Genomic DNA, 26,080 nt, shown 5'->3' on the forward strand with positions numbered 1-26,080 from the left:
ATATGAAAATGCACCATTACATTAAGTAGGAAAATGATACGTAACACCTTTGCTGCTCTTCTGTTGAAAATTTAAGAAAAATGACTTGTCAATCATTTTTTCACGAAAATTGCTCGTTTAAATTGTGTAAAATGATTGCACTGCATAGTACAAACTGATTAAGTTTGAGAGTTCTGAGTACAGAACTCTGGTGCGGCCGCACCTGGAGTATTGCGTGCAGTTCTGGTCACCGCATTATAGGAAGGATGTGGAAGCTTTGGAAAAGGTGCAGAGGAGATTTACTAGGATGTTGCCTGGTATGGAGGGAAGGTCTTACGAGGAAAGGCTGAGGGACTTGAGGTTGTTTTCGTTAGAGAGAAGGAGGAGAAGAGGTGACTTAATAGAGGCATATAAGATAATCAGAGGGTTGGACAGGGTGGATAGTGAGAGCCTTTTTCCTCGGATGGTGATGGCAAACACGAGGGGACATAGCTTTAAGTTGAGGGGTGATAGATATAGGACAGATGTCAGAGGTAGTTTCTTTACTCAGAGAGTAGTAGGGGCGTGGAGCGCCCTGCCTGCAACAGTAGTAGACTCACCAACTTTAAGGGCATTTAAGTGGTCATTGGATAGACATATGGATGAAAATGGAGTAGTGTAGGTCAGATGGTTTCACAGGTCGGCGCAACATCGAGGGCTGAAGGGCCTGTACTGCGCTGTAATGTTCTATGTTCTATGTTCTAATATTTGCATTATGATTTTTAATTGCGATAATATTGCATTGAATTAAAAATCAAAGTGATATCGCAATGATGTGTCTGGTGTTTAATATTGTTACGAAAGTGCCTCTGTGTTTTGTTAAATATATTTTTTGAGGATTCATTTTTGAAAGATTGAAGAAATGTTAAACTTTGGGCTTTTCAAAGGGGGTCATGTAAAGGCCACTTGACTTTGCAAAACAGTTCCTGGAAATGTTTTTTAAAAGGGGCACTGAAAGGTCTTGTGAGGAAAACAAGCCTTTCCGGGAAACCATTTGACTTCCGGCGACAGCAACAAGCCTTTGAGGAAATGCACCTGACTTCCAGCTCAATAAACAACAGAGAACTTTGGACACCTGGGGCTGAATTATACACCACCCCAGTGGGTCGGATGGTGGCGTGGGGGCGGCGTAAAACTGAGCGGCAGGCTCCGGGAGACCAAGTTTACTGCGTCGGGCAGGGGGTGGGAAATGGCCCGCCTGCCCGAGGCCAATTAAGGCCCTAAAGTGGCCACTTAATGGCCACTTAAGGGCCCGCGCCCACCTCCAAGGGTATTTTACCCATGGCAAACGGGTGTGCTGCGGACGTGAAAGGCAGTCAGGTGCAGGGTGCCGGATTGAGGGCCGCCCCCACCTCCCAACCCACCTCCGGGACCCAAGACATCCCCCTCCCCCCAAACAACCACTCCAGCCTCACCAGGGAAGGACTGATCCCACTGGTGAGGCTACCCCTACTTACCTTCCCTCCTGGATCCATGGTGTCGGCTGGACTGCAGTCCCAGTAGTGGCCACCGTTCCCAGTGGCGCTGCTGGGACTAAGCTGCTGGCCCGCTGATTGGCCGGCAGCTCACTAAGGCAGGTCCTCCTCCCTCAAGTGGGTGGAAGTCACGGGATAATTAAAGCACGGGGACTTGTAAAATATGGGATGGATTCCTGGGCCAGGAGGAAGCGGGTTCACCACCGACTTTCACCTCGGAGTCCAGCTCCCGTCCATCCACCGCAAAATTCCGGCCCTGGAGAAGTTGTTTGCAAGAAGTGACAGATCAAGATTGATGGAGGTCAAAAGGTTGACCTCCTGTTGTCGGTTTCGTTTTTGGATTGTTTTGTGTTGGGGTTGAACTGTATAAAAAGAGAGAACTTCCAAGGAGAAATTCCCAAGGAAGGAGAGAAGACCACAATCCAGCTCAGCTTTCCAGCACCTCTCTAAAAGACCCTGAGAAGTCCACTGTGTCAACTCATCTCATTTCCTGTCTTTGAAGAAAAGCCTGCTAAATTAATTCTCAACGCCGCCTGAAAAGAACTGTTCTAAAAGATCGCAGTGACTCATCTACGTGTACTTCGGGGCCAGACTGTATGCCAGTTTTGGAACACAACATATTTCATCTGCTGTTTCTTCACAAATGAGCAAGTATTCAGCCCAGGTGTTTTTTTGTCTGTCACAGCTCTAAACAAAATTCCCTTTTATAATTCTGGTTAACTTGTGTATTTGTGTGTGTATGTCTGTGTGTGTGTATGTCTGTGTGTGTGTGTGTGTGTGTGTGTGTGTGTGTGTGTGTGTGTGTGTGTGTGTGTGTGTGTGTGTGTGTGTGTGTGTGTGTGTGTGTGTGTGTGTGTGTGTGTGTGTGTGCAGGGTTAAGACAAAAAGGGAACTTTAATATATCAATCTGTGTGTTTATGCTTTTCTTCATTACTGGTTAAGACTTGTTTTATAATAAACTGATAATTTTGTTGTTTATTAAAGAAACCCGGTGTATTATTCTGGGAAAAATAGAGTATATGATTGACTGCATCATTAAGTGGGAAAATTTAAATATATGTTGTGACCTGTGCAGAAGTGGGACTAGAATGAACAGTAAATTCCTCCCGCCTCAGTCATAACAATAATTTCTTAAGTATGAGAAAAAAACAAACATAATACTTTATTTTTTTAACTGTTTTCTCTGAGACCTTGGGATGGATTTTAAAGGCCCTCCGCCACCAGGAACAGTGGTGGAGGGCAATGAAGATTGGTACGAAGGAGGCCCACCACCAGCCCCGATGTCAGCAGGCCCCATACCGATCACGGCGGCGGTGGTGAGGCCTCGTTGCGGCCATCCCGCCGCTCGGCGGCGGGACACTCATTAAAATATGCAAATGCTTACATACTATGCAGCCCGCAGCGATTCTTCCATCATGTTGCCATCTTCATTCTTGCTGCCGACAATGCCGTGCCTTCGGATCCCTGTTGGGGAAACATGGTGCGACACCTGTGGGGAGGGGGGGAGGAGGTTTTCTTCTCTGTGCGAGATGGGGGGAGCGGGGTTAGAATGCCTCGGATTGGTCAGGGGGTTGATGGGAAGGGGTATATGACAAAGGTGCTGAACTTTGGGGGAGGGAAAGGTCAAATTTTCATTAAAGGAATTCAGGGGGGAAAAGGGCAGGAATGTTGTTATATGCCATTGGGCGGGTAGGAGAATGCATGGAAAGGTCATCTCATTCATTTTTCCAAAACTTTCCATTAACTGGCCCTTTAAATTTTAAATGTACATTGAGGGCTATAAGCCCTTTAAAAATGGCACTGGCGCCCGCTCATTGGCGCTGGATAGCATTGCCGGCAATGGCTCGCTCACCCCCTCCATGTCATCGTGGGGGGTGGACACGTGGCCATACAAATGAGCCATCATGTTTGAAATCGCGGCGGCTCCGTGATGTGGTACCCATGCACACGGGCCGCATTTTTTTGCGCCCACCGCCTACTTTGGCGGCGGAGTCTTAAAATGCTGCCCCTTATTTTTCCTCAGAACTGTCAGAACTGTGTCCTGAGATCACTACCACTGCAGAGCAGATCAAGGAGTCTCTTAAAGGCTACTCGGGGTAGTTGTTTATAGTCATCCAACTTTCCTGACTCCACCTGAGATTTGCTGGCTCAAGTAATCAACAACAACAACGTAGACCTGTAAAAATGTACTATCAGCATCAAATAAGTAGGTTCATCTATTTTGCCAAGAAATAAATATTGCGAGACATCTTTCAGATAGAAACAGTATACATTTCTAATTCTAAATTATTTTATGAATATTATTAATACTTTAAAGCAAGCTTAAGGCTTCTTCCTTTCAGGTGAGACTGAGGGCCTGCTTGTCCTCTCAGGTGAATATAAAAGATCTCATGACACTGTTTTGAAGGATAGTTAGGGAGTTCTCACCAGTTCCCACGACCTCTTCCACCTAGAAGTACAAGGGCAGCAGACACATGGGAACACCACCATCCACATGTTCCTTTCCAAGCCACACACCATCCTGACTTGGAAATATATCACCTTCACTGTTGCCGTATTAAAATCCCTAACAGCACTGTGGGTGTACCCCACCAAATGCACTGCAGCAGTTCAAGAAGGCAGCTCACCACCACCTTCTCACAGGCAAGTAGGGACGGGCAACAAATGCTGGCCTGGCCAGTGACGCCCACATCTTATGAAATGAATATAAAAAATTGATTCCTCAGCCAACATCACTAAAACAGATTATCTGGCCATTGTCTCATTGCTGTTGTGGACCTTACTGTGCACAACTTTGCTCCATTGTTACATTACAACAGTGACTTCATCTCAAGAGTACTTAATTGGCTATAAAGCACTTTGGAGCAGACTGACATCATGAAAGGCAGTATAAATGCAAGTCCTTCTTTTCCTTTCCTTCAGCAATTTTCCTTAATGTCACTAGAAATTTACAGTGATGACATTAAAAACTTTCATCCTTCAGTGAAGATATCTTGAGGCATCAGCCCCACACATGTCATAATTAATTCATACAGTTTGGTCAAGGGTTGAAAAATAGCAGTTTTGAGCTGCTCTAATAGCCCAATGAGAACAAACATTTCCCAGTGTACCACTAAAACATATAGATCAAGAAGATCCCAGTCTTGATCCATAGCCTGTAAATTTAACTGATCAACTGGAGCAATTCAGTACAAGATGGTATCATGCATTGATTGGCAGTAATAGGATCATGTAGCTCACAGAAAGGCATTACAATCCTATGTAACTTCTTCACTGAAGAATTCAGTGTCACAAGGCTCACGGAACCAAAACATTAAGCTGTTTAAAGGTTAATCACCATATATTAAAATAAATGTTCGATGAAATTACTTTCATGTATGTAAGGACAAAGTAGGCAGAAAATTTAAATAAAATGTGCCTTAGTAGATACTTTTCAAAATTAGACCAAAGTCTAAATTAAAGTTAAATAGACAAAAGTCTAACCTAAAGAAAGTAAGATACTTAAGAAAACCAAAAGAAGTAAAGGTGAGCAAAATCATCTTTAATTTTTAGTTTCATTTAAGCATACAGAAGGTCATAGTAGCATTCCATTATCCTTCATTCATGATGTGTGCAAATCCAGACACATACAGGACATCAAAGGGATTAGAAAAGATTCAAGCAAGTCTTTTCAATATGCTTAAGAACAGCCTGTTAAAATGCATTTATTTCAGGAACTAATTTCTTAAATCAGCTGAAGAAGAACTCAGTTAATGTTGCTGCAAATCGTATTACAGTGTCCCGTTGATTACTGCTTTACCTAAGCAGATCAAAACTATAACAGTAATAAACATTTTAAAGCAGAAATATTTAGTTTACTTGGAATATTTCATACTATGCATTCAAGTGCATACGGGCTAATGGAGTTGCTTATTTCAGGACTTATTTCAAGAAGTTTAGTTACAATTTAAATTTTAGCATGTTTTTTCCTTGGATCTTCCCATGGGATAAATGATAATGGACAGGCCAATGCAAGAATAATATCTTTCTTTAGATTAACAGTGACTTGGCCTGTACACTACAGCTGAAAGCATAACGCAGTCTCAAAATCTAGTGAGAGCTGGACAAAATGATTTCGCTCCTCTTACTATCAAACTGTAGGAAATTTTGGCTCACACAGAACTTTTTGACGTTAATACAGCAACTGGCCTGTTATAATTTTGATCAGCTGTTTTAAGTGAAACTTTCAGAAAGTTGGTCATGTGGTAGAAACAATCTAATAAAACGAATTTATAAAATAATTTACACCAGTGTAAATAGACAAACCTGCCAATGCTAACCTGCGCCAAAAATGGGTAACGTGTTGTTTACACTTTCCTATTAGAAATTGGGTTGAAGCTGTCCCTGCTCATTTCATATATAGCTACAGCTATAGTCTCAATAATAAAAAGTACATCTCTTTATTTGAATCTTTGTGAGAAAACATATCGGGCTGGATTTTAGGAGCTCTGTCAAAAGGCTGCTGTGATCTTAAGCGCGGCAGCTCATTTAAATAGTCGAGCAGCCCGCTCCCCCGCCACCTCCCAATCACGTGGAGGGGCAGGCTGTCCATCCCTGGCAATGGCATCAGCTGCCCATGCACAGGCGCTGGTGCCATTTTTGAAGGGCAGCCAGCCCTTCCAGCATATTTAAATTTTTAAAGAAAGATCCCCCAAATTAAATAAATACATTTCTAATGCCCCTTTCCCACCGCACCACCGCCCCCCCCCATGACGACCACAATAATTATTTGCCGTTCCCCCCAAAACACTTACCTTTTATATCTGACTTTCCCCCCTCGAAACTGCACAAAGTTTAAAGTGCACCCCTTCCCACCATCTACTAGACCCATTACGTGTGTTTGACCCCATTCCCCACACGGCACTGACAAAATTACCTCCTGCCCACCAGTGTGGCACCATGTTTCCCTGGACGGGGATCTGAAGGCGCGGCAGTGTCGGTGGCCATACCGAAGATCATGTCAGGTCCTCAAGATTGGAGGTAAGTGTATTTAAGTTTAATAATTTTGTTATTTGCTTATTTAAATTGTGGTCCTGTCACCCAGCGGCGGTGGGGGGGGGGGCCGCCATGGAGCCGACGCCATTGCCGAGGATGGACAGCCCGCCCTCTCCACATGATTAGGGGGTGCAGGCCGCCCCGGCTATTTAAATGAGCCACCACACTTAAGATCGCAGCAACTCTTTGGCATGTGGCAGACTCTTAAAATCGAGTCCACCTTGAGGGAAGGTAATAAGTGGAATGTTCCCGAATTCATGCTGGGATCCCTCCTGTTTCTGGTCTACGTAATTAATTTGCACTCACACTTCAAATTGAACTGAACTAGCCACATAAATACTGTGGCTACAAGAGCAGGTCAGAGGCTGGGAACTCTGTAGTGAGTAACTCACCTCCTGACTCCCGAATGCCTGGCCACAATCTACAAGACACAAGTTAGGAGTGTGATGGAATACCAATATGGAATCAGTGGAGCTCCATGATGCATGTAGTGTTGTTGTGCAGGAAAGGACGATTGAAGGGTTTTGGATTGTTGTAGTTTTTGTGGGACTGATTTAGGAAGGTTGGAGAGTGTGGAACAATAATATCATCTCAGAGTTTAGGGTAATATCTGAACTTCATTGATTAAATTGTTGTCTTATTATCACTGCTAGGTATCCATTATTCTCAATTAAAGCTACTGCTGAATACAGCCAGTGCATTTTGCAGTTAAATTGGATATTTCTAAAAGTAAAACAGAAATGAGAATCACACATTGTATGACATGGTGCAATTTGTCATACAAGTATAGTACTTAAAATATTTGTTATCGATCTGTAAACAAAACTACTCCTTAGATTTTACTGATCTCATTACATATGCAGATATATCAAAAACACAATTATAATTTAGAAAAAAGTGATCCAAAATAAACACATGTGCCCCAGCTGTGATGTGTGTATTGTGCTGACATGTCTGTTAAAAGCCTAGAATAATTTCTTTGGCCTCCTTGTCTCAAGAGACAATGGGTAAGCGTCTAGAGGTGGTCAGTGGTGTGTGGAGCAGCGCCTGGAGTGGCTATAAAGGCCAATTCTAGAGTGACAGACTCTTCCACAGGTGCTGCAGATACAATTGGTTGTTGGGGCTGTTACACAGTTGGCTCTCTCCTTACACTTCTCTCTTTTCCTGCCAACTACTAAGTCTCTTCAACTCGCCTCTCTTTAGCCCCGCCTTTATAGCTGTCCGCCAGCTCTGACGATCACTGGCAACTGACACCCACGACTTGTGGTCAATGTCGCAGGACTTCATGTCACGCTTGCAGACATCTTTAAAGCGGAGACGTGGACGGCTGGTGGGTCTGATAGCAGTGACGAGCTCGCTGTACAATGCGCCCTAGGGGATCCTGCCATCTTCCATGCGGCTCACATGGCCAAGCTAACTCAAGCGTCGCTAGCTCTGTGGGGCATATATGCTGGGATATTGGCCGCCTCGAGGACTTCCGCGTTGGAGATACGGTCCTGCCACCTGGTGCCAAGGATGCTCTGGAGGGAGCAAAGATGGAATGCGTTGAGATGTCGCTCTTGGCTGACATACATTGTCCAGGCCTCACTGCCGTAGGGCAAGGTACTGAGGACACAGGCTTGAAACACTCAAACTTTTGTGTTCCGTGTCAGTGCACCATTTTCCCACACCCTCTTGGCCAGTCTGGACATAGCAGTGGACGCCTTTCCCATGTGCTTGTTGATTTCTGCATCTAGAGACAGGTTACTGGTGATAGTTGAGCCTAGGTAGGTGAACTCTTGAACCACTTGCAGAGCGTGGTCACCGATATTGATGGATGGGGCATTTCTGACGTCCTGTCCCATGATGTTCGTTTTCTTGAGGCTGATGGTTAGGCCAAATTCGCTGCAGGCAGCCGCAATCCTGTCGATGAGTCTCTGCAGACACCCTTCTGTGTGGGATGTTAATGCAGCATCGTCAGCAAAGAGGAGTTCCCTGATGAGGACTTTCTGTACTTTGGTCTTCGCTCTAAGACGGGCAACGTTGAACAACCTGCCATCTGATCTTGTGTGGAGGAAAATTCCTTCTTCTGAAGACTTAAACACATGTGAGAGCAGCAGTGAGAAGAAGATCCCAAACAGTGTAGGTGCGAGAACACAGCCCTGTTTCACACCACTCAGGATAGGAAATGGCTCTGATGAGGCACCGCTGTGCTGAATTGTGCCTTTCATATTGTCATGGAATGAGGTGATGATACTTAGTAACTTTGGTGGACATCCAATCTTTGCTAGTAGTCTGAAGAAACCGCATCTGCTGATAAGGTCAAAGGCTTTGGTGAGATCTATGAAAGCAACATAGAGGGGCATCCGTTGTTCGTGGCATTTCTCCTGTAGCTGGCAAAGGGAGAACAGCATATCAATGGTGGATCTCTCTGCTCGAAAGCTGCACTGTGCCTCAGGGTAGACACGCTCAGCCAGCTTCTGGAGTGTATTTAAAATGACTCGAGCGAAGGCTTTCTCCACTACGCTGAGCAGGAAGATTCCACGGTAGTTGTTGCAGTCGCTCCGCTCACCCTTGTTCTTATAGAGGGTGACGATATTGGCATCACACATGTCCTGTGGTACTGCTCCCTCATCGCAGCACAGGCAAAGCAGTTGATTTTTTTTGATTTAGAGATACAGCACTGAAACAGGCCCTTCGGCCCACCGAGTGTGTGCCGACCATTAACCACCCATTTATACTAACCCTCCACTAATCCCATATTCCTACCACATCCTCACCTGTCCCTATATTCCCATACCACCTACCTATACTAGGGGCAATTTATGATGGCCAATTTACCTATCAACCTGCAAGTCTTTTGGCTGTGGGAGGAAACCAGAGCACCCGGAGAAAACCCACGCAGACACAGGGAGAACTTGCAAACTCCACACAGGCAGTACCCAGAATTGAACCCGGGTCACTGGAGCTGTGAGGCTGCTAGAGAATCAATGGCATTACTGAGTTTTGATTTTGTTGGCTGTTCGTCCAGCTCATTCCTGTTAGAAGCCTACAACAATTAAATTACAGGTATTTATTTCAGCCCTTAATTTCCCTCAGATGGAAGAAAATGAAACCAGAGTCCTTTAAGATCATGATGGGATGGTGCCCTCAAATAACTGTGAACAAAAGTGGTATTAATGCTGCTCTTTTAGATACTTTGCTCTAGCTAATTATTCTGTTCTGAATTAGCTGATTATGTGCGTGACTCGTAAATTTTATTCAGCTGATTTATGATGTACCAGTTTAGGAAATTTATTCTTTGGAAGCTAGAAAAACACACAAAAGCTAATCTACTGTGTTACTGGTCTGCAAAATAATTATCAATATTTTTTTATTTATTCAAGTATTTAACTGCTTTTACAAAGTGACTCCTGACAACGCATCCAGCACTGCAACATCATCAGAGCGCTCCTATCTACGCATATGCGCACAAAGGTCTCTTGCTGTCAGTAAGGTACTGCGCATGTTCAGCCTATGTTCTTGCCAGGACTAATTTGCGCATGCGCGCAAAACATTATCGCATACTGGAACGTCGCCCTATTTCCCGGTGCTGCTTCCCGCACCTGTCTGCTCACCACTCGCTCATGGCCTCACTGCTGCCTTCCCTCAGCCACACACTTCAAACAGCTTCAAACCACTCCCCGCTCCTCCCCCCTGCCTCTCCTCCCCTCTTCCCCCCCACTTCTACCCCCCAATCCCTCCCATATCTCACCCGCTTCTCCGTGGCTTCTCTCCCCTACTTCTCCACCCGCCGCTCCATCCCGCTTCCCTCCACCCCCAGTCTCCTTCCACTCCTCTGCCTATCCCTATCTTGCCACTCTCTCTGTCTCTCCCCCTGCTTCTCCCATGGGGAGCAGGAATGGTGGGGGGGGGGTGGCAGTGGAGGGGAGCAGGAGTGGTGGGGGGGATGGTGGAGGGAGCAGGAGGCGACAAGTGGGAGGGAGCGGGGTGGGGGGGTGGAGAGAAGTGGGAGGGAGCGGGGTGGGGGGGTGAAGAGAAGTGGGAGGGAGCGGGGGAGGGGAGAGAAGTGGGAGGGAGCGGGGGGGGTGGAGAGAAGTGGGAGGGATCGGGGGGGGGGGAGAGAAGTGGGCGGGATCGGGGGGGGTGGGGAAATAGCGAGGCCTGGAGAGAATGGCTGATGGGAGGGGAGGGTGGGGGTTTGAAGCAGTGAGCGGCGTGACCCGCTGATGGGGCAAGGTGGAGTGAGTGGCAGACAGGTGGAGGGAGGAGGGCTGAAGAGGGGAGTGCGTGGCTGAGGGAAGGCAGTGGTGAGGTCGGAAGCGGGCTGCGAGCAGATGGGCGCAGGAGGCTGCGTCGGGGAATAGAAGCAGGATATTGTTGGGGTGGAGTAGGATCGCAGTGATTGAATTTAATTTTTTTGTGCTACATTGAGCAGGGCCATCTTTAATCCTGGCAGCTGGCTAAAACGTTGCAGACAGTGATGTTTCAGTCAATTAGGCTGCATCTGCGCATGTGCAAGTACTGCGCCACCTTGTGGCTGCCTTGCTTTTAATAGAAATTGAAGGTACTTCATTTTAAATTGATTTTATAATTTGTCATAGGGCTGAATTTTGTTCAGCCCCCATGTTGGGCTCCATGGTGGGGAGGGCCAGAAGATCACAGTGGGCAGCGACCCGCCACGGAGCCCGACGCTGGGATTGCCGAATCCGATCTTCCCGGCGGCAGCGAGGCTCTGTGGTGGGTTCTCCACCGCTCGGTGATGGGACCTGACTTTAAATTTTTTATTAAACATTATTAATACATTTAAATACAAATCGCCGTGATCTTTCCTACTGTTCGGGATCTTCAGTGCGATGGGTGGCACTCACACACCTTCACTTTCCCATCCCGGAATGCTGGTGCCACTGAGGTGGGGAAGGGGATTTTAGTGTAGTGGGTGGGGTTAGGGTTAGGGTTAGCTCTGAGGAGAGGTTGGATAAACCCGGATTGTTTTCACTGGAACGACAGAGGTGGAGGGATGACATGATAGAGGTTGACAAAGTTATGAGCGGCATGGACAGAGTGGATAGTCAGAAGCTTTTTCCCAGGGTGGAAGAGTCAGTTACTAGGAGACATAGGTTTAAGGTGCGAGGGGCAAAGTTTAGAGGGGATGTGCGAGGCAAGTTCCTTACACAGAGGGTGGTGAGTGCCTGGAACTTGCTGCCGGGGGAGGTGGTGGAAGTGGTACAATATCGACGTTTAAGAGGCATCTTGACAAATACATGAATAGGATGGGAATAGAGGGGTACGGTCCCCGGAAGTGCAGAAGGTTTTAGTTTAGGCAGGCATCAAGATCGGCGCAGTCTTGGAGGGCCGAATGGCCTGTTCCTGTGCTGTACTGTTCTTTGTTTGCCAACCATTAGGTCGGCTGTGTGTACCATAAAAACATTAGTATTGTAAATACCATTTTAGACGAACTGAGGCAATAATGGATTACCGGCTAATAATCTGTCATTGTTGATCTATTATTTTAATATCAATCTAATCCCATCATCAATATTTCATTTCACATTATAATTTTTGAATGTTCAATAAATAACATAACTATCTGTTGCTGTGTTGCATAATTCGAATGCCCCCTCCCCCCCCCCCCCCCCCACAAGATGGCTGATTTCATATTTTAAACAAAAAATAATTCATTCCTTTTTCCTTGTAGGCGAGAAACTGAATTTCAAATTTGCAAAGAAAAGCTGATTTGCAGACTCTACTGCAAATTAATAAAAGCTAAAAACGTTTTAAAATCATGCCATGCCGCAATTTAGTATATGACATCTTAATTGTTAACTAGTTGATCGATGTAACAATTTCATTTATGTACGTTACCTGTACTATAGTTATCTTAAACAAGTAATTTCAGCAGTGGAGTGACGTGTCATTGAATCAGATCTGCATTTGCCACCTCAGTTGTTGGCAGACTTGAAGCATTAACTCAGACTGTATCATATTTTTCACATTGCAGAATATTGCTTTGATATTGCTTGTTAGACGAGGTAAGCAGGCATCGGTTGTGTTCAGGTGTTGCTGTCATGGTCATATCGTGCTAAACATTATCAAACATTTGGTGTGAATAAATGTTAACTGTAATCACCAAATCTATCCCAATGTATTCCTTAAAAACACTTCATTTGCACGTCAGTCGAAATCAACAAATGAAAAGACTTTAAAGAGCTTTACATCATGGTTTGGCAAACTACTGTATCTTCTTTAATCGTAATTAGATTGTCAATTCCGTTAAATCGTTTTGCCCTTGCCCCCAATCCTTGACACTGCTTAAAAAGAGTATAAAGTGGTGAATTAGTGGAAGCAGCCGATAGTGCTGCTTTACCCTGCCAACTTTCACAGTGGCTGTAGTTTTATAATTGCATCATCTTTCTGTTAGTAATTTGTGTTTAAGATGAACGGCACGGAAGGGGAAAATTTTTACGTCCCATTTTCCAACAAGACTGGGGTAGTTCGCAGTCCTTATAAATTCCCTCAGTATTACCTGGCTGAACCCTGGAAGTTCTCTATCATCGCTGCCTACATGTTTCTGCTGATGGGCATCGGGCTCCCAATCAATGGTTTGACCCTGGCGGTTACTTTCAAGCACAAAAAACTAAGACAACCTCTTAATTACATTTTAGTGAACCTGTCGGTGGCCAACCTGTGCATGATTCTCTTTGGGTTTGTAGTCACATTTTACACAGCCTTGCATGGCTATTTCGTCTTTGGACCCACCGGCTGTGCTATAGAGGGCTTCTTCGCTACTCTTGGTGGTGAGTACAATGCGGCTATGGCCAAAACTGGGATGAGAAGTCATGCCAATATGAAATAATTAATAAGTAATCAAGTATGCCAAGCACAAATTAAACCATTAACTTCAGCTACCTTGTATCCTTAAAATACAAACCATTAACAAATGCATCTGAATTTTGTTGCAGTTATCTGGTACTATAATTTGTAGAATTATTTTCATTTTGATATAGGAGTTAACTTTCTGAAGTATTCATAATTTCTGCCCTCCAGCCTCTCTCCCATCCATTTTACACTCCTTTCTTTCTACAGGCCAAATCGCCCTTTGGTCCCTGGTGGTCTTGGCTATAGAACGGTATATAGTGGTGTGCAAGCCAATGGGGAATTTCAGGTTCGGGTCAACTCACGCCTTTATTGGAATCGGCAGCACTTGGATCCTAGCTTTGGGCGCCGCTGCTCCTCCTCTGGTTGGTTGGTCCAGGTAAGAAAAGGAAACGAAATCAAACAAAAGTTCCACTTTCGCAGATCTTTTTACATATAACAGGGTTTACGAATTAAGATCCGTTCACAAGTGCCCCACCTCCGATGCTATCTAAGGATATAGTCACACATTGCCTGTTGAGGGTGAGAAATAGAACTTTAATTTAATTGTTCAGTGTAAGAGATCTAAGCGCACTTTGTAAACTTGGTTTGACACCACGCTCCAAACTCAAGCAGTGTGCAACTAACTTCTAGAGGGCTCTTCGTTCTGCTTCATTCGAGTTCCAGGCCTTGACTCTGTGGATATACACAGTAAATGTACCATCAGGGGCAAGCAGAAATCATTCAGCTGCAACCCTAAATTTGAAATGTAGGTGCACCCGAAATGACGTTAGGAAATTGTACACTCAGATTTTACTGTTACAATAAGGGCAAGGCGAATGATGCTTGCTGTTAATCATGCACAGATGCTACAGTAACTTGTGGTGATGGATGGATGCACGGTTAAACTCAAATATCCAAACGTTTCTGTCCAAATTGCACTGCTGGACTGTTAGCTCAGTAAAAATGGTATCTCACTGGCTAGCTCACCATAGAAATGCATTAAATGCATTAATGAAGTTGCTGTATTTTTGCAGTTGATATGAACTAAACTCACCACAGCAAGTTAAGAACATAAGAAATAGGAGCAGGAGTAGGCCATTCGGCCCCTCAGGCCTACCCCGTCATTCAATAAGATCATGGCTGCTGTACCCCAGACCTCAACTCCACTTTCGTGCCAGTTCCTCATAGCCCTCAACTCCCTGATATTTCAAAAATCTATCTACCTCCTCTTTAAATACTTACAGTGATCTAGCCTCCACAACTCTCTGGGGTAGAGAATTCCAAACATTCACTACCCTCTGAGAGAAGAAATTCCTTCACATTTCAGTTTTAAATGAGTGTCCCCTTATTCTGTAACTACGTCCCCTGGTTCGTGATTCCCCCACTAGTGGAAACATCCTCTCAACATCTATCCTGCCAAGCCCCGTCTGAATCTTGAATATTTCAATAAGATCACCCCTCATTCTTCTAAACTCTAATGAATAAAGGCCTAACCTGTTTAGCAGTTCTTAATAAGTCAACCCCTCCATCCCGGGAATCAGCCTAGTGAATCTCTTTTGAACTGCCTCCAATGCCAATATATCCTTTCTTAAATACGGGGACCAAAACCATACACAGTACTCCAGGTGCGGCCTCACCAACACCCTGTACAGTTGTAACAAGACTTCCCTATTTTTAACTCCAACCCCCTAGTAATAAAGACCAAAATTCCATTTGCCTTCTTAATTACTTGCTGCACCTGTTTGCTGACTTTTTGTGTTTCATGCACAAGAACACCCAGATCCCTCTGTGCTGCACTTTTTTGGTCTTGTCCAGTCTAGTCTAAGTATGCTATTAATGATGTGGTAAGCGTTAATTACTGCTAAACATTCTCTCTGGCACTGAAAATCATCTCAATCCCAGGACATCATTGCTCAGGGTCGTGTTCCAGGCCTAATTATGTTCAGCTGCTTCATCAATGACCTTCCCTCCATCATAAGGTCAGAAGTGAGGATGCTCGCTGATGATTGCACAATGTTCAGCACCATTCGCGATTCCTCAGACTGAAGCAGTCCGTGTAGAAATGCAACAAGACCTGGACAATATCCAGGCTTGGGCTGATAAGTGGCAGGTAACATTTATGCCACACAATTGCCAGGCAATGACCATCTCCAACAAGAGAAAATCTAACCATCTCCACTTGACATTCAATGGCATTACCATCACTGAATCCCCCACTATAAACATCGTGGGAGTTACCATTGACCAGAAACTGAACTGGAGTAGCCACATAAATGCTGTGGCTACAAGAGCATGTCGGGGCTGGGAATTCTGCAGTGAGTAACTCACTTCCTGTCTCACCAATTCCTGTCCACCACCTACAAGGCACAAGTCTGGAGTGTGATGGAATACTCTATACTTGCCTGGATGAGCGCAGATCCAACTACCCAAGAAGCTCGACACCATTCAGGACAAAGAAGCTCGCTTGATCGGCACCCCATCCATCACCTTCAACATTCATTCCCTTCACCACCGATGCACAGTGGCAGCAGTGTGTACCATCTACAAGATGCAGTGCAGCAACTCACCAAGGCTCCTTCGACAGCACCTTCCAAACCCGCAACCTCTATCACCAAGAAGGACAAGGGCAGCAGACTCATAGGAACACCACCACCTGCAAGTTCCCCTCCAAGGCACACACCATCCTGACTTGGAACTATATCGCCATTCCATCACTGTCACTGGGTCAAAATCCTGGAACTCCCTTCCTAACAGCACTGCTGGTGTACATACACCCCAAGGACTGCAGCGGTTCAAGAAGGCAGCTCACCACAAACTTCTCAAGAGCAATTAGGGATGGACAATAAACGCTGGCCTAGTCAGTGACCCCCATATCCCATGAATGAACAAATAAAAAAATAACTTTTACGAGTGTGGAGTCTCATTCGTTCAGGATCTAATTGTTGGAGATTTTCTTTCCATCTCTTTATTTCTCTTTTTCTACCTGATTTGTCATTGAATTCACCCACTCTAATTTACACTTCCTTCTCTGTCCTTGTGCTATTAATTTCACAATCTTTTAATCTAATTAGTTAGGGAGATACACAATTGTTTGCCCTGTTCCAAGATGCCCACTTTCCTTTGATATGATATTATCAGCTCCCACTTCCAGTAACTTGCTCTGCAAAAACTTTAAAAATCTAAACATGCAAGGTGCCAGGAGATGCCCTGCTACAGGAAAATATGGACTAATATTGATTTTACAGTCTGAAATTTCCTGTTGGGCAAAACCAGGAAATTAGATCCAAAAATGCACCTATTCCCATGCCCAACCTCCAAGCTACTCTCAAATTTCTTATGAATTTCATTGTTTATGTTGATTTACACATCTTTCAATCAGGACCCAAGGACAGTGCTGAATTCACATTATATATTTCTCTTGTTCAAGACTGTAAATTAAAGTTTCAAATCATTTAATAATCATTCATGCATATTAGACACAGAACCTGCAATTGAGAAAGCTTTTCCACTTTAATGTAATTTATAATTAAATTGAATTTAAGGAAACCGAAAATACAGTGTACGTCTCAATGCGGATAACATTTAAAAAAATACTTAAAGCATTGCAAGAAAACATTAGAAAAATGACTTTGTTTCGTCCTGCTGCTGAAAATCTGGGTGTAATTTGAAGAAATCGTCTGAGCAAGTGCAACAATAGGAAACTCGTATATGAGGATCTATAACTTCAGGATGGGGCTAGGTATTGGTGGAGTTGCATTGGGGCAGAGGGATCGATTGATGACCATAAAAGAGTGAGGAGATGTGGGTATTGTACTTATGTTACTCACTAATAGCTAAAATTCTGCAATCTTTTATGCCATGTAATTGATCTGCATCTTGTTACACATGTCTCTGGGTGCAAATACAAATGAAATTCAATGTACTACCAGTACAGCTCCTTTCTGGGTCTAGTTCGTGTCAACGTTGCTCCATTACAGAGCATACTAATAGTTCCAGGACCCATATTTTGAATGAAAATTGTGTATTCTACAGCTGGATTATCATTTTTTGATATTGATATTCTTTACATGGCTTGTTAGCAGTTTAGTAAAGGTGTTAGTGCAGATGTGTTGCAATTGCCTCCTTTGGTTCTATTCTCACTAACAAACTGCTTGTGTGAAATCTGATCTGATTTTTAAACAATACTTGTTAATTGTTTATATTTTAGGTACATCCCAGAAGGATTTCAATGCTCATGTGGTCCAGATTACTACACCATGAATCCACGTTACAACAATGAGTCTTACGTCATATATTTGTTTGTCTTTTATTTTCTGATTCCAGTTATCCTCATATTCTTTTCATATGGAAGCCTGATATGTAAAGTAAAAGAGGTAAGCATAAAATTTCTACATACTGTAAAGTTTACTTGAGTTTATTTATCAAGGAGATTTGCTGGAATGGCCCTGGGGATGGAGAATTTCAGTTACAAGGTTAGGTTGGAAAGGCTTCAGTGAAAAAGTTCAATCAAAATAAATAACTATTCCATCCAAAGCTTAGCTATTTAACCTTTGCGAGCCTAGTTCCCCCTAAGTTCCCTTCTGAACCTATATTTTCTTACAGGCTGCAGCACAGCAACAGGAGTCTGCCACCATACAGAAGGCTGAGAAGGAAGTCACCCGCATGGTAATTTTAATGGTCATTGGTTTTCTGACTGCTTGGTTACCATATGCCATAGTAGCATTCTGGATCTTCATGAATCAAAGAGCAGCATATTCCGCTACGCTTATGACAATTCCTGCGTTCTTCTCCAAAAGTTCAGCAATATATAATCCAATCATCTATGTGTTAATGAACAAGCAGGTATATTTTTAAAATCTGTTTATACATGAGTGGATTCCAAAATTATTTAATCGTACAACAGCCTTCTTCATTAATGGTTCTGTCTTAGTATTCTGTTGGCATAAACCATTATATTATCTTAACATGAGATAAAAATCAGAAACATGGTTTTAAACATGACTTTAGTCAGGTACTTTTATAAATAGTCACCACAATTACATCGGAAGTTTGTATGTCTCTTAAGGGGTGTTTGGCATAATTGTCATCTGGCACCTGCACGTTACACTGCACAATCTAATACAAGCAGCTGGAGTATAATACAGCCTAATGCACAAAGGTGGGCACCACATAGAAAAAAACTTGAAGAAACTAGATCCACAAATAATAATACATTTTGGAGTCAAGTTGAAGTTTTGGTGCATTGGCAATTTGGGTGCAAATTGGGCTCAAAATTGTGCTAATTTTCTAAATTGAAATTTTTGCTCAATTTTCTGCTCAAACACATTTGGGTAAACTAATGCAAAAGATCACGAAAACTCAATTTGCACTGGGCACTATTGCACTTGTGATTCCTCGATCTTTTGAGCTAGTTTGACCAATTTTGGGCGAATTGCAGTACCTTGTGGAAACTTCATGTCGAATTTCGCCTGGATGGTGTTGAGCTTCTTGAGTGTTGTTGGAGCTGTACTCACCCAGGCAATTGGAGAGTATTCCATCAGACTCCTGACTTGTGCCATGTGGATGGTGGAAAGGCTTTGGGGAGTCAGGACATGAGTTACTTGCCTGCAGAATACCCAGCCTCTGACCTGCTCTTGTAGCCACAGTATTTACGTGGCTGGTCCAATTATGTTTCTGGTCAATGGTGAACCCCCAGGATATTGATGGTGTGGGTTTCAGTGATGCTAATGCCATTGAATGTCAAAGGGAAGCGGTTAGATTTTCTCTTTTTGGAGATAGTCATTTCCTGGCACTTCAGTGCCACAAATGTTACTTGCCACTTATCAACCCAAGCCTGAATGTTGTCCAAGCCTTGTTACATGCAGGCACGGAAGCTATCTAAGGAGTTGCAAATGAAACTGAACACTATGCAATCAACAGTGAACATCTCCACCTCTGACTTTATGATGGAAAGAAGGTCATTGATGAAGCAGCTGAAGATGTTTGGACCTAGGACCCTGCCCTGAGGAATTCCCACAGCGACATCGTGGATATGGATGAGATGATTGACCTCCAACAACCACAGCCATCTTCCTTTGTGTTAGCCACTGACTCCATCCCTCTCCCTGGCAACTGTCTGAAGCTGATCCAGACTGTATGCAAACATGGTATTATATTTGATCCCAAGATGAGCTTCTAACCACACCATCACTAGGACTGCCTACTTCCGCCTTTGTAACCACCCCCGCCTCCACCCCCCCCTCCCATCCCCCAACAATGCCGCATCTGCCTCGGCTCATCTACTGCTGAAACCCTCATCCATGCCTTTGTTACCTCTAGACTTGACTATTCCAATGCACTCCTGCGTGGCCTCCCACGTTTTGCCCTCTGTAAACTTGGGGTCACCCAAAACTTTGTTGTCCGTGTCCTAACACGCACCAAGTTCCGTTCACCCACCAGCCCTGTGCTCATTGGCCTACATTGGCTCCCAGTTAAGCAATGCCTCAACTTTAAAATTCTCATCCTTGTTTTCTAATCCTTCCATGGTCTTGCCCCTCTCTATCTCTGTAATCCCTTCCAGCCCACAAAGCTCTGAGATATCTGTCCTCCCTCTAATATTGGCCTCTTGAGCATCTGTGATTTTATTTGCTCCACCATTAGTAGCTATGCCTTCGGCTGTCAAGGCCTTGAGCACTGAAATTCCTTCCCTAAACCTCGCCATCTCTTCTCCCTCTTCTTAAAACTACTTTTTGGACCAACTTTTGGCCATCTGCCCTGATATCTCTTTATGTGGCTCAGTGTCAAATTTTATTTTATAATGTTCCTGTGAAGCACCTTGGGATGTTTTATTACATTACATGTGCTATATAGATATAAGTTGTTGTTGTTCTTGTTGTTACCTGTGGAACTCTGCATTTTAATTTTGATTCTAGCTCCTCAAACTCTTTTAGCAGAACTTCATTCCTAGTTCTACCTATGTCATTGGTTCCAATGTGGACCATGACAACTGGATCCTCCCCCTCCCATTCCAAGTTTTTCTCCAGCCATGAGGAGATGTCCTTGACCCTGACACTGAATAGACAACACAACCTTCAAAATTCTCGCTCCTGGCTACCTGCAGATAGGGGCAACAATCAAGGCTCCTCCAGCACTGTACCTGGAATCCACTTACCTGCTTGACTCACAATCACCCCCATCACCCCCATCATGATCACTCACCATAACTGTTCCTAAACTAACAGGTGTGATTGCCTCCTCAATCTAATTGTCCAAGTAACTCTCCATCCAGCCCCACCACCCCCTCAACAATGTCCTGCAATGTCTACATCTTGGACTCTAGCTCAACAACTCTGAGTTGAAGCTGGTTATGATGCAGACACTTGCTGCAGATACAGTTGTCTGGGATCACAATGCTCGCCAGAAACTTCCCCAGCTGCAGTTGCTGCACAACACCTGCAGTGCCATCACTACCTTTATTTATTTCATTAATTAAGGTTTATGCATTTAATCAACAGCTTTTATTTTAGGTTTTAAACCAATACTTGATATAATTTAACTTACAGGTAGGTTAAATTACACACTTGGCTGTAAACTCACCCCCGCTGACCCTCATTGTACTGTGATTTTTTTTTTTCTGTGCCGTTCACTGTCTTGCTAGTCTGGATTTTGCCAAGATCATCAAGACCCCCGACGGTGGCCTCAATTCCAGGTCGGAAACCCGGAAGTGGCCATGGTGGGATGTTGCTCGCAATCTTCCCGGAGGCGGTCAATTAAGAAGCTGCCTCTGGGAGCCCTGTCCAATTAAGTATGGCGGGCAGACCAATGAAGTGGGAGGCCCAGTCAGAGGGCCCGCTGTGCTATCCGTCCAGCAGCCCCACCAGGAGAGGTGGGTGCTGCTGAGGCAAGCGGGAAACCATGAGGGCACCTCAAAATGGAGGCGCTCTCTGCTGGATTGTGAAAAGTTAAAAATCCCTCATGGCTGCAGCTAGGGAGCCCTCCACAGGATGCTCTGCTGCCACGGCTGTGGCTGTTGCATCTCAGAGGGTCTGTGCTGGGGTGATGGAGAGGAGGCATCGATGGTCCCCCTACGTCCTGCTGCTGGGAGGCTGCACCCAGTTCAGTTATGCACTCTGGCCTCAGCAGGGGGCCCTGCTGCTGTCGAGAAGATCCAGGCGGCAGTGGCATTTCTCCCCTAATTGGCCCAATAATGGCCCAATAATGCTGCTGCCAGGCGGGTAGCCTCTACCTCGCTCACCCCACCTTGGGCATGATCGCTTGGAGGCGGCAACGTGTCGGGTAGCCAACTCGATGTACTATTGCTCCCGGTCCCACCTCCTACCTTTCCTCTGTGGGACTGGGAAAATTCAGCTCATTTCACTTCCCTTTTCACTGCATTAACATGCTTTAAAATATTTACATTTAAAGTTTATTTCATTAAAATTAATTCATTATACACATTGAGATATCCAGCTAAACTAATGAATTTCTTTTTAAAACTTTGTTTCTAGTTCCGGAAGTGTATGATCACCACCTTGTGCTGTGGAAAGAATCCACTAGGAGATGATGAGTCTTCCATAGCATCACAAAGCAAGACAGAGGTTTCTTCAATGTCCTCTAATCAAGTTTCCCCAGCTTAGAGACAGAAGATGGGTCATGTTAAAATGACAAACCTTAATATGCAGACAACTGCCAGTATTTATACTCAAAACATTTTAGTTTCTTCCTAGGATTTCCTTGAATCATTCAAATGAGGAAGGATATAAACTTCATGAATGCACACTATGTTAACCAAGACAATAATAAGAGCCAATAGGGGGCATGGTTGCATAGCACTTATACTATTGGACCTGCAACTCAAAGGCTAGGTTTAAATCCGACCATGGCAAGATATGAAATGGAATTCAATAAATCTATTAATCTGTAAGCTGTACGAGAAAGATGACCATGAAAGCAATGACGATTGGTTATAACCCAACTGATTCACTAACATCTTCCAGGGAAGGAAACCGCCACTCTTATGGGTCAGGTCTATCTGACTCGTGTCTTACGCTATGTGCTTGACTTTTATTAATGTCCTCTAAAGTTATCTAGCAAGCTACTCAATTGTTAAAAAAAATACTATCAAGATGACCCACCACCAATAATTGCAGATGTGACAGCCTCACCCATGTTCCAAGAACAAATACAAAATTATTGACTTTGGGTGAATTTTGATATTTATTATTACCCAACATTTTGCACTGGGAATTTATCCACCATCAATAGGAGCTTCTGAGATGGTAATAACTCACAAAAATCCAATAATGGTAAATTATATTCCATATAATATAAAATAAATTCTGTGCAATGGATTTTAGCTTTTATTATTTCTACAATAAAAAGGGAACAATACCCAACTTTGTCCAATATCATCCAGAGCACAATGTATGTTGGAACACAGATACACAATGTACATATGTAAGGTATCTGTGGGACAAGATTCTGAAACAATTGAACAAGCCTTCTACATGTGAAAGTGTCTATAGTGTGGATGGTATTTTCATTATATACCTTATTACCATATGGCAATAGAATATTTCCAATTAGAAATGTATATTTCCTTGTTTTCATTTATTAAACATTTTTGCAAAAATGCTAATAATGTAAAACATGCCTTGCATGTGCATGGCACCATTACTGTATATTTTTATATATAAAACAGCATATACAATGTGAAAAAGTTTGTAAAGTCAACTTGTATTAGAAATAAATGCATACGTCACATGTTTACTTCTCCATCATTTCTATATATAGATATTTATACATGAATGCATAATATTGAAGTTTCGGTCCCTCTCCTGAATTTCACAAAAGACAAATATAATACTTTTTATTTCCTTTTTATACAATGGGCTGGATTTTACGTCGGTTGGATGGGAGTTAGCCACCGACGTAAAATTCAGTGACAAACCCGCTTCAGCCTAGAATGAGGATCCGTCCCGTATTTTAAGGGTCCCCAGGTTTTAATTGTTCCGAGGCGGGACTTCCACCCACTTAAGGGAGGAAATCCCGCCTCATTGAGCTGCTGGCCAATCATCAGGCTGGCAGCTCTTAGTCCCAGCAGCTCCACTGGGAGCGGTGGCCACTGCTGGGACTGCAGCCTAGCCAAGGACATGGAGCCAGGATTGCAGGTAAGTTTGGGTTGCCTCGCCGGGGGTAATCGGCCTTGTCCTGGCGAGGCAAGAGTGGTCATTTGGGGGGAAGGCGGGGGGGGGGGCGTCTTGGGTCCTGGTGGTAATTGGGGAAATGGGGGCGGACCTCAATTGGGCACCCAGTGCCTGAGTGTCAGGGCCCCCCTCCGGGGTGCGGAGAGGCCGCCAACTTTCAACGGGAAGCCTTTCCGGGCTCCAGGACACCCGCTTGCCATGAGTAAAATCCCCGTGGAGGCGGGCGAAGGCCCTTAAGTGGTGTTAATTGGCAACTTAAGGGCCTTGATTGGCCTGGGGCGGTTGGCCTGCTTTCCGCCCCGCCCCCCCCATGCTACGTAAAGTGGGGCGGAGATGGGAGCGGGTCAGGAAGGCCTCCTGGAACTTACCGCTCCATTTTATGCCACCCCCACCCCCCCAACCCCCGGCCACCATCCGGCTCGCTGGGTGGCGTAAAATTCCGGCCAATATATCTCTTTCATACGACTGCAAACTTTGAGGGGTTGGAAATTAGCAAACAAAACAGAATTTTCTTGTATTAATACCTCTTGACATGAGAACGAGGAAGGAAAGAGGGATACAAGGTGTGGTAAGCATCCGACTGGGTCACGAGTTGCAACCTGTGGCTCTGGAACATGCGGCTCATTAAGGACTCGTGCGGCTCCTGACCATGATCAATCAAAACCATTTTTTCTTATTATCAATTTTTAGAAAATAGTTATATAAATGTGTTTCTAATCTAAAAAGTATATCAAGTATCTAAAAATGTCCCTGGCGATGTATATTTTAACAGGTAACAGCTAGAACTTGTGGAATGTTTAATCACAAAAATATGAAAGTCTACTGAAAATTTGCTTGGATCAAAAGTCATAAGTTACAGTTGCACTGTTTTGCCAAGCAAAATGCCACCATGTGCCATCGCAATAATGGCTTACATACAGCCTGCTACCCAATCAGGCAAGCCGTTTGCTGACGTAGACATCAATAAAAGAATTAACTGTGGTCCTTGCTTTGGGATGTCTTGTTACGAAAAAGTTTAATTTATTACAGGAAACAGAAGTTTGCGACATTCATCAGTAATACTGTGAGGAATATTAAGGTCCACAGACTTTTTAAAAAACTGATTGGTGTTTGAATTTAAACCGAAAAAATTGGCACAATTAGAGGGGTTGAAATGGCTACAAAGAAGAGAAAAGTCAAAGGTGAAAATCAAGAATTTCAAAATGAATGAACTGATTCATGTGCATTCATCCTGAATTCAGCTGGCTTCTCTGTGTGTCTCACTTGCAATGAGAAATTCGCCAGCAAGAAAAAATCAAATCTTCAGAGGCATTTTACTAAAAAACACACTACCTTTGCCGAAAAGTATCCAGTTGCAAATGCCAGAAAGACAGCTGTGGAGGAACTGAAGAACAAGGCAGACAAATCCAGGAACATGTTCGCGAAGTGGATGAAATCATCAAGTAGCTCAACTACTGCTAGTTTTGTGGCAGCTCAAGAGATTGTGCAACAACGAAAGCTGTTCACAGATGGTGAATATATAAAAGAATGCTTTATCGAAGTATCAGAGCAGCTGTGCAGTGAATTTAAAAACAAAAACAAAAGTCTTTGCAAAGTTAAAGACATACTTTAACTGCAAAGACGTGAGGAACAAAACAATGACAATGACCACAGATATCACCAGCCAGCAGACAGAAGATATAAATTCAGCTCTAGGCTTCTCTATTGCTTGTGATGAATCGTGTGATGATATTGCACAGATTTCTCATGTGAATCAGTGTCAGTAAAAAGTTGTTGCAAAGAAATCCATAAATGTGTCTACGTCTAGTTTTTCATTATTATTAGCATTTTAGTGATAGCAATTTTACCAGCCCCTCGACATCTCCTGCTGATTACCACCTACTGCCCTCCCTCAGCTGATGACTCAGTACTCCTCCATGTTGAACACCACTTGGAAGAAGCACTAAAGGTGGCAAGGGCACAGAATGTACTCTGGGTGGGGGACTTCAATGTCCATCACCAAAAGTGGATCGGTAGCACCACTACTGACCGAGCTGGCCGAGTCCAAAAGGACATATCTGCTAGAATGGGTATGCGGCAGGTGGTGAGGGAACCAACAAGAGGGGAAAACAGACTCGATCTCATCCTCACCAGTCTGCCTGCCGCAGATGCATCTGTCCATGACAGTATTGGTAGGAGTGACCACCGCACAGTCAGAGTGGAGACGAAGTCCCGCCTTCACATTGAGGATACCTTCCTTCTTGTAGTGTGGCACTACCACCGTGCTAAATGGGATAGATTTTGAACAGATCTAACAATGCAAAACTGGGCATCCATGAGGTGCTGTGGGCCATCAGCAGCAGCAGAATTGCACTCAACAACAATCTGTAACCTCATGGCCCGGCATATCCCCCACTCTAGCATTACCATCAAGCCAGGAGACCAACCCTGATTCAATGAAGAGTGCAGGAGAGCATGCCAGGAGCAGCACCAGGCATACCTCAAAATGAGGTGTCAACCTGGTGAAGCTACAACTCAGGACTATCTGCGTGC

The 26,080-nt window shown here is 44.1% G+C and overlaps 2 protein-coding genes across 2 annotated transcripts in view; one reads left to right on the plus strand and one right to left on the minus strand.

Moving 5' to 3' along the window:
• Nucleotides 1–24,956, minus strand: part of mlnl (motilin-like) — a 48,068-nt gene extending 23,112 nt beyond the window's left edge. The window contains exon 1 of the mRNA XM_068057693.1: nt 24,881–24,956. The gene's annotated coding sequence lies outside the window, so the exon portion shown is untranslated. The remainder of the gene's footprint in view (nt 1–24,880) is intronic.
• On the plus strand, nt 12,940–21,979 carry LOC137383862 (green-sensitive opsin-like). Its single transcript, XM_068057192.1, has 5 exons — nt 12,940–13,303; nt 13,593–13,761; nt 17,572–17,737; nt 17,967–18,206; nt 21,851–21,979. The coding sequence occupies exons 1-5, from the start codon at nt 12,943–12,945 to the stop codon at nt 21,977–21,979; spliced, it is 1,065 nt and encodes a 354-aa protein (XP_067913293.1). The 5' UTR covers nt 12,940–12,942.
• Nucleotides 24,957–26,080: the final 1,124 nt, after the last annotated feature.

This window comes from Heterodontus francisci, chromosome 25 (genome assembly GCF_036365525.1).
Source record: "Heterodontus francisci isolate sHetFra1 chromosome 25, sHetFra1.hap1, whole genome shotgun sequence".
In the NCBI taxonomy this organism is placed as follows: Eukaryota; Metazoa; Chordata; class Chondrichthyes; order Heterodontiformes; family Heterodontidae; genus Heterodontus; species Heterodontus francisci.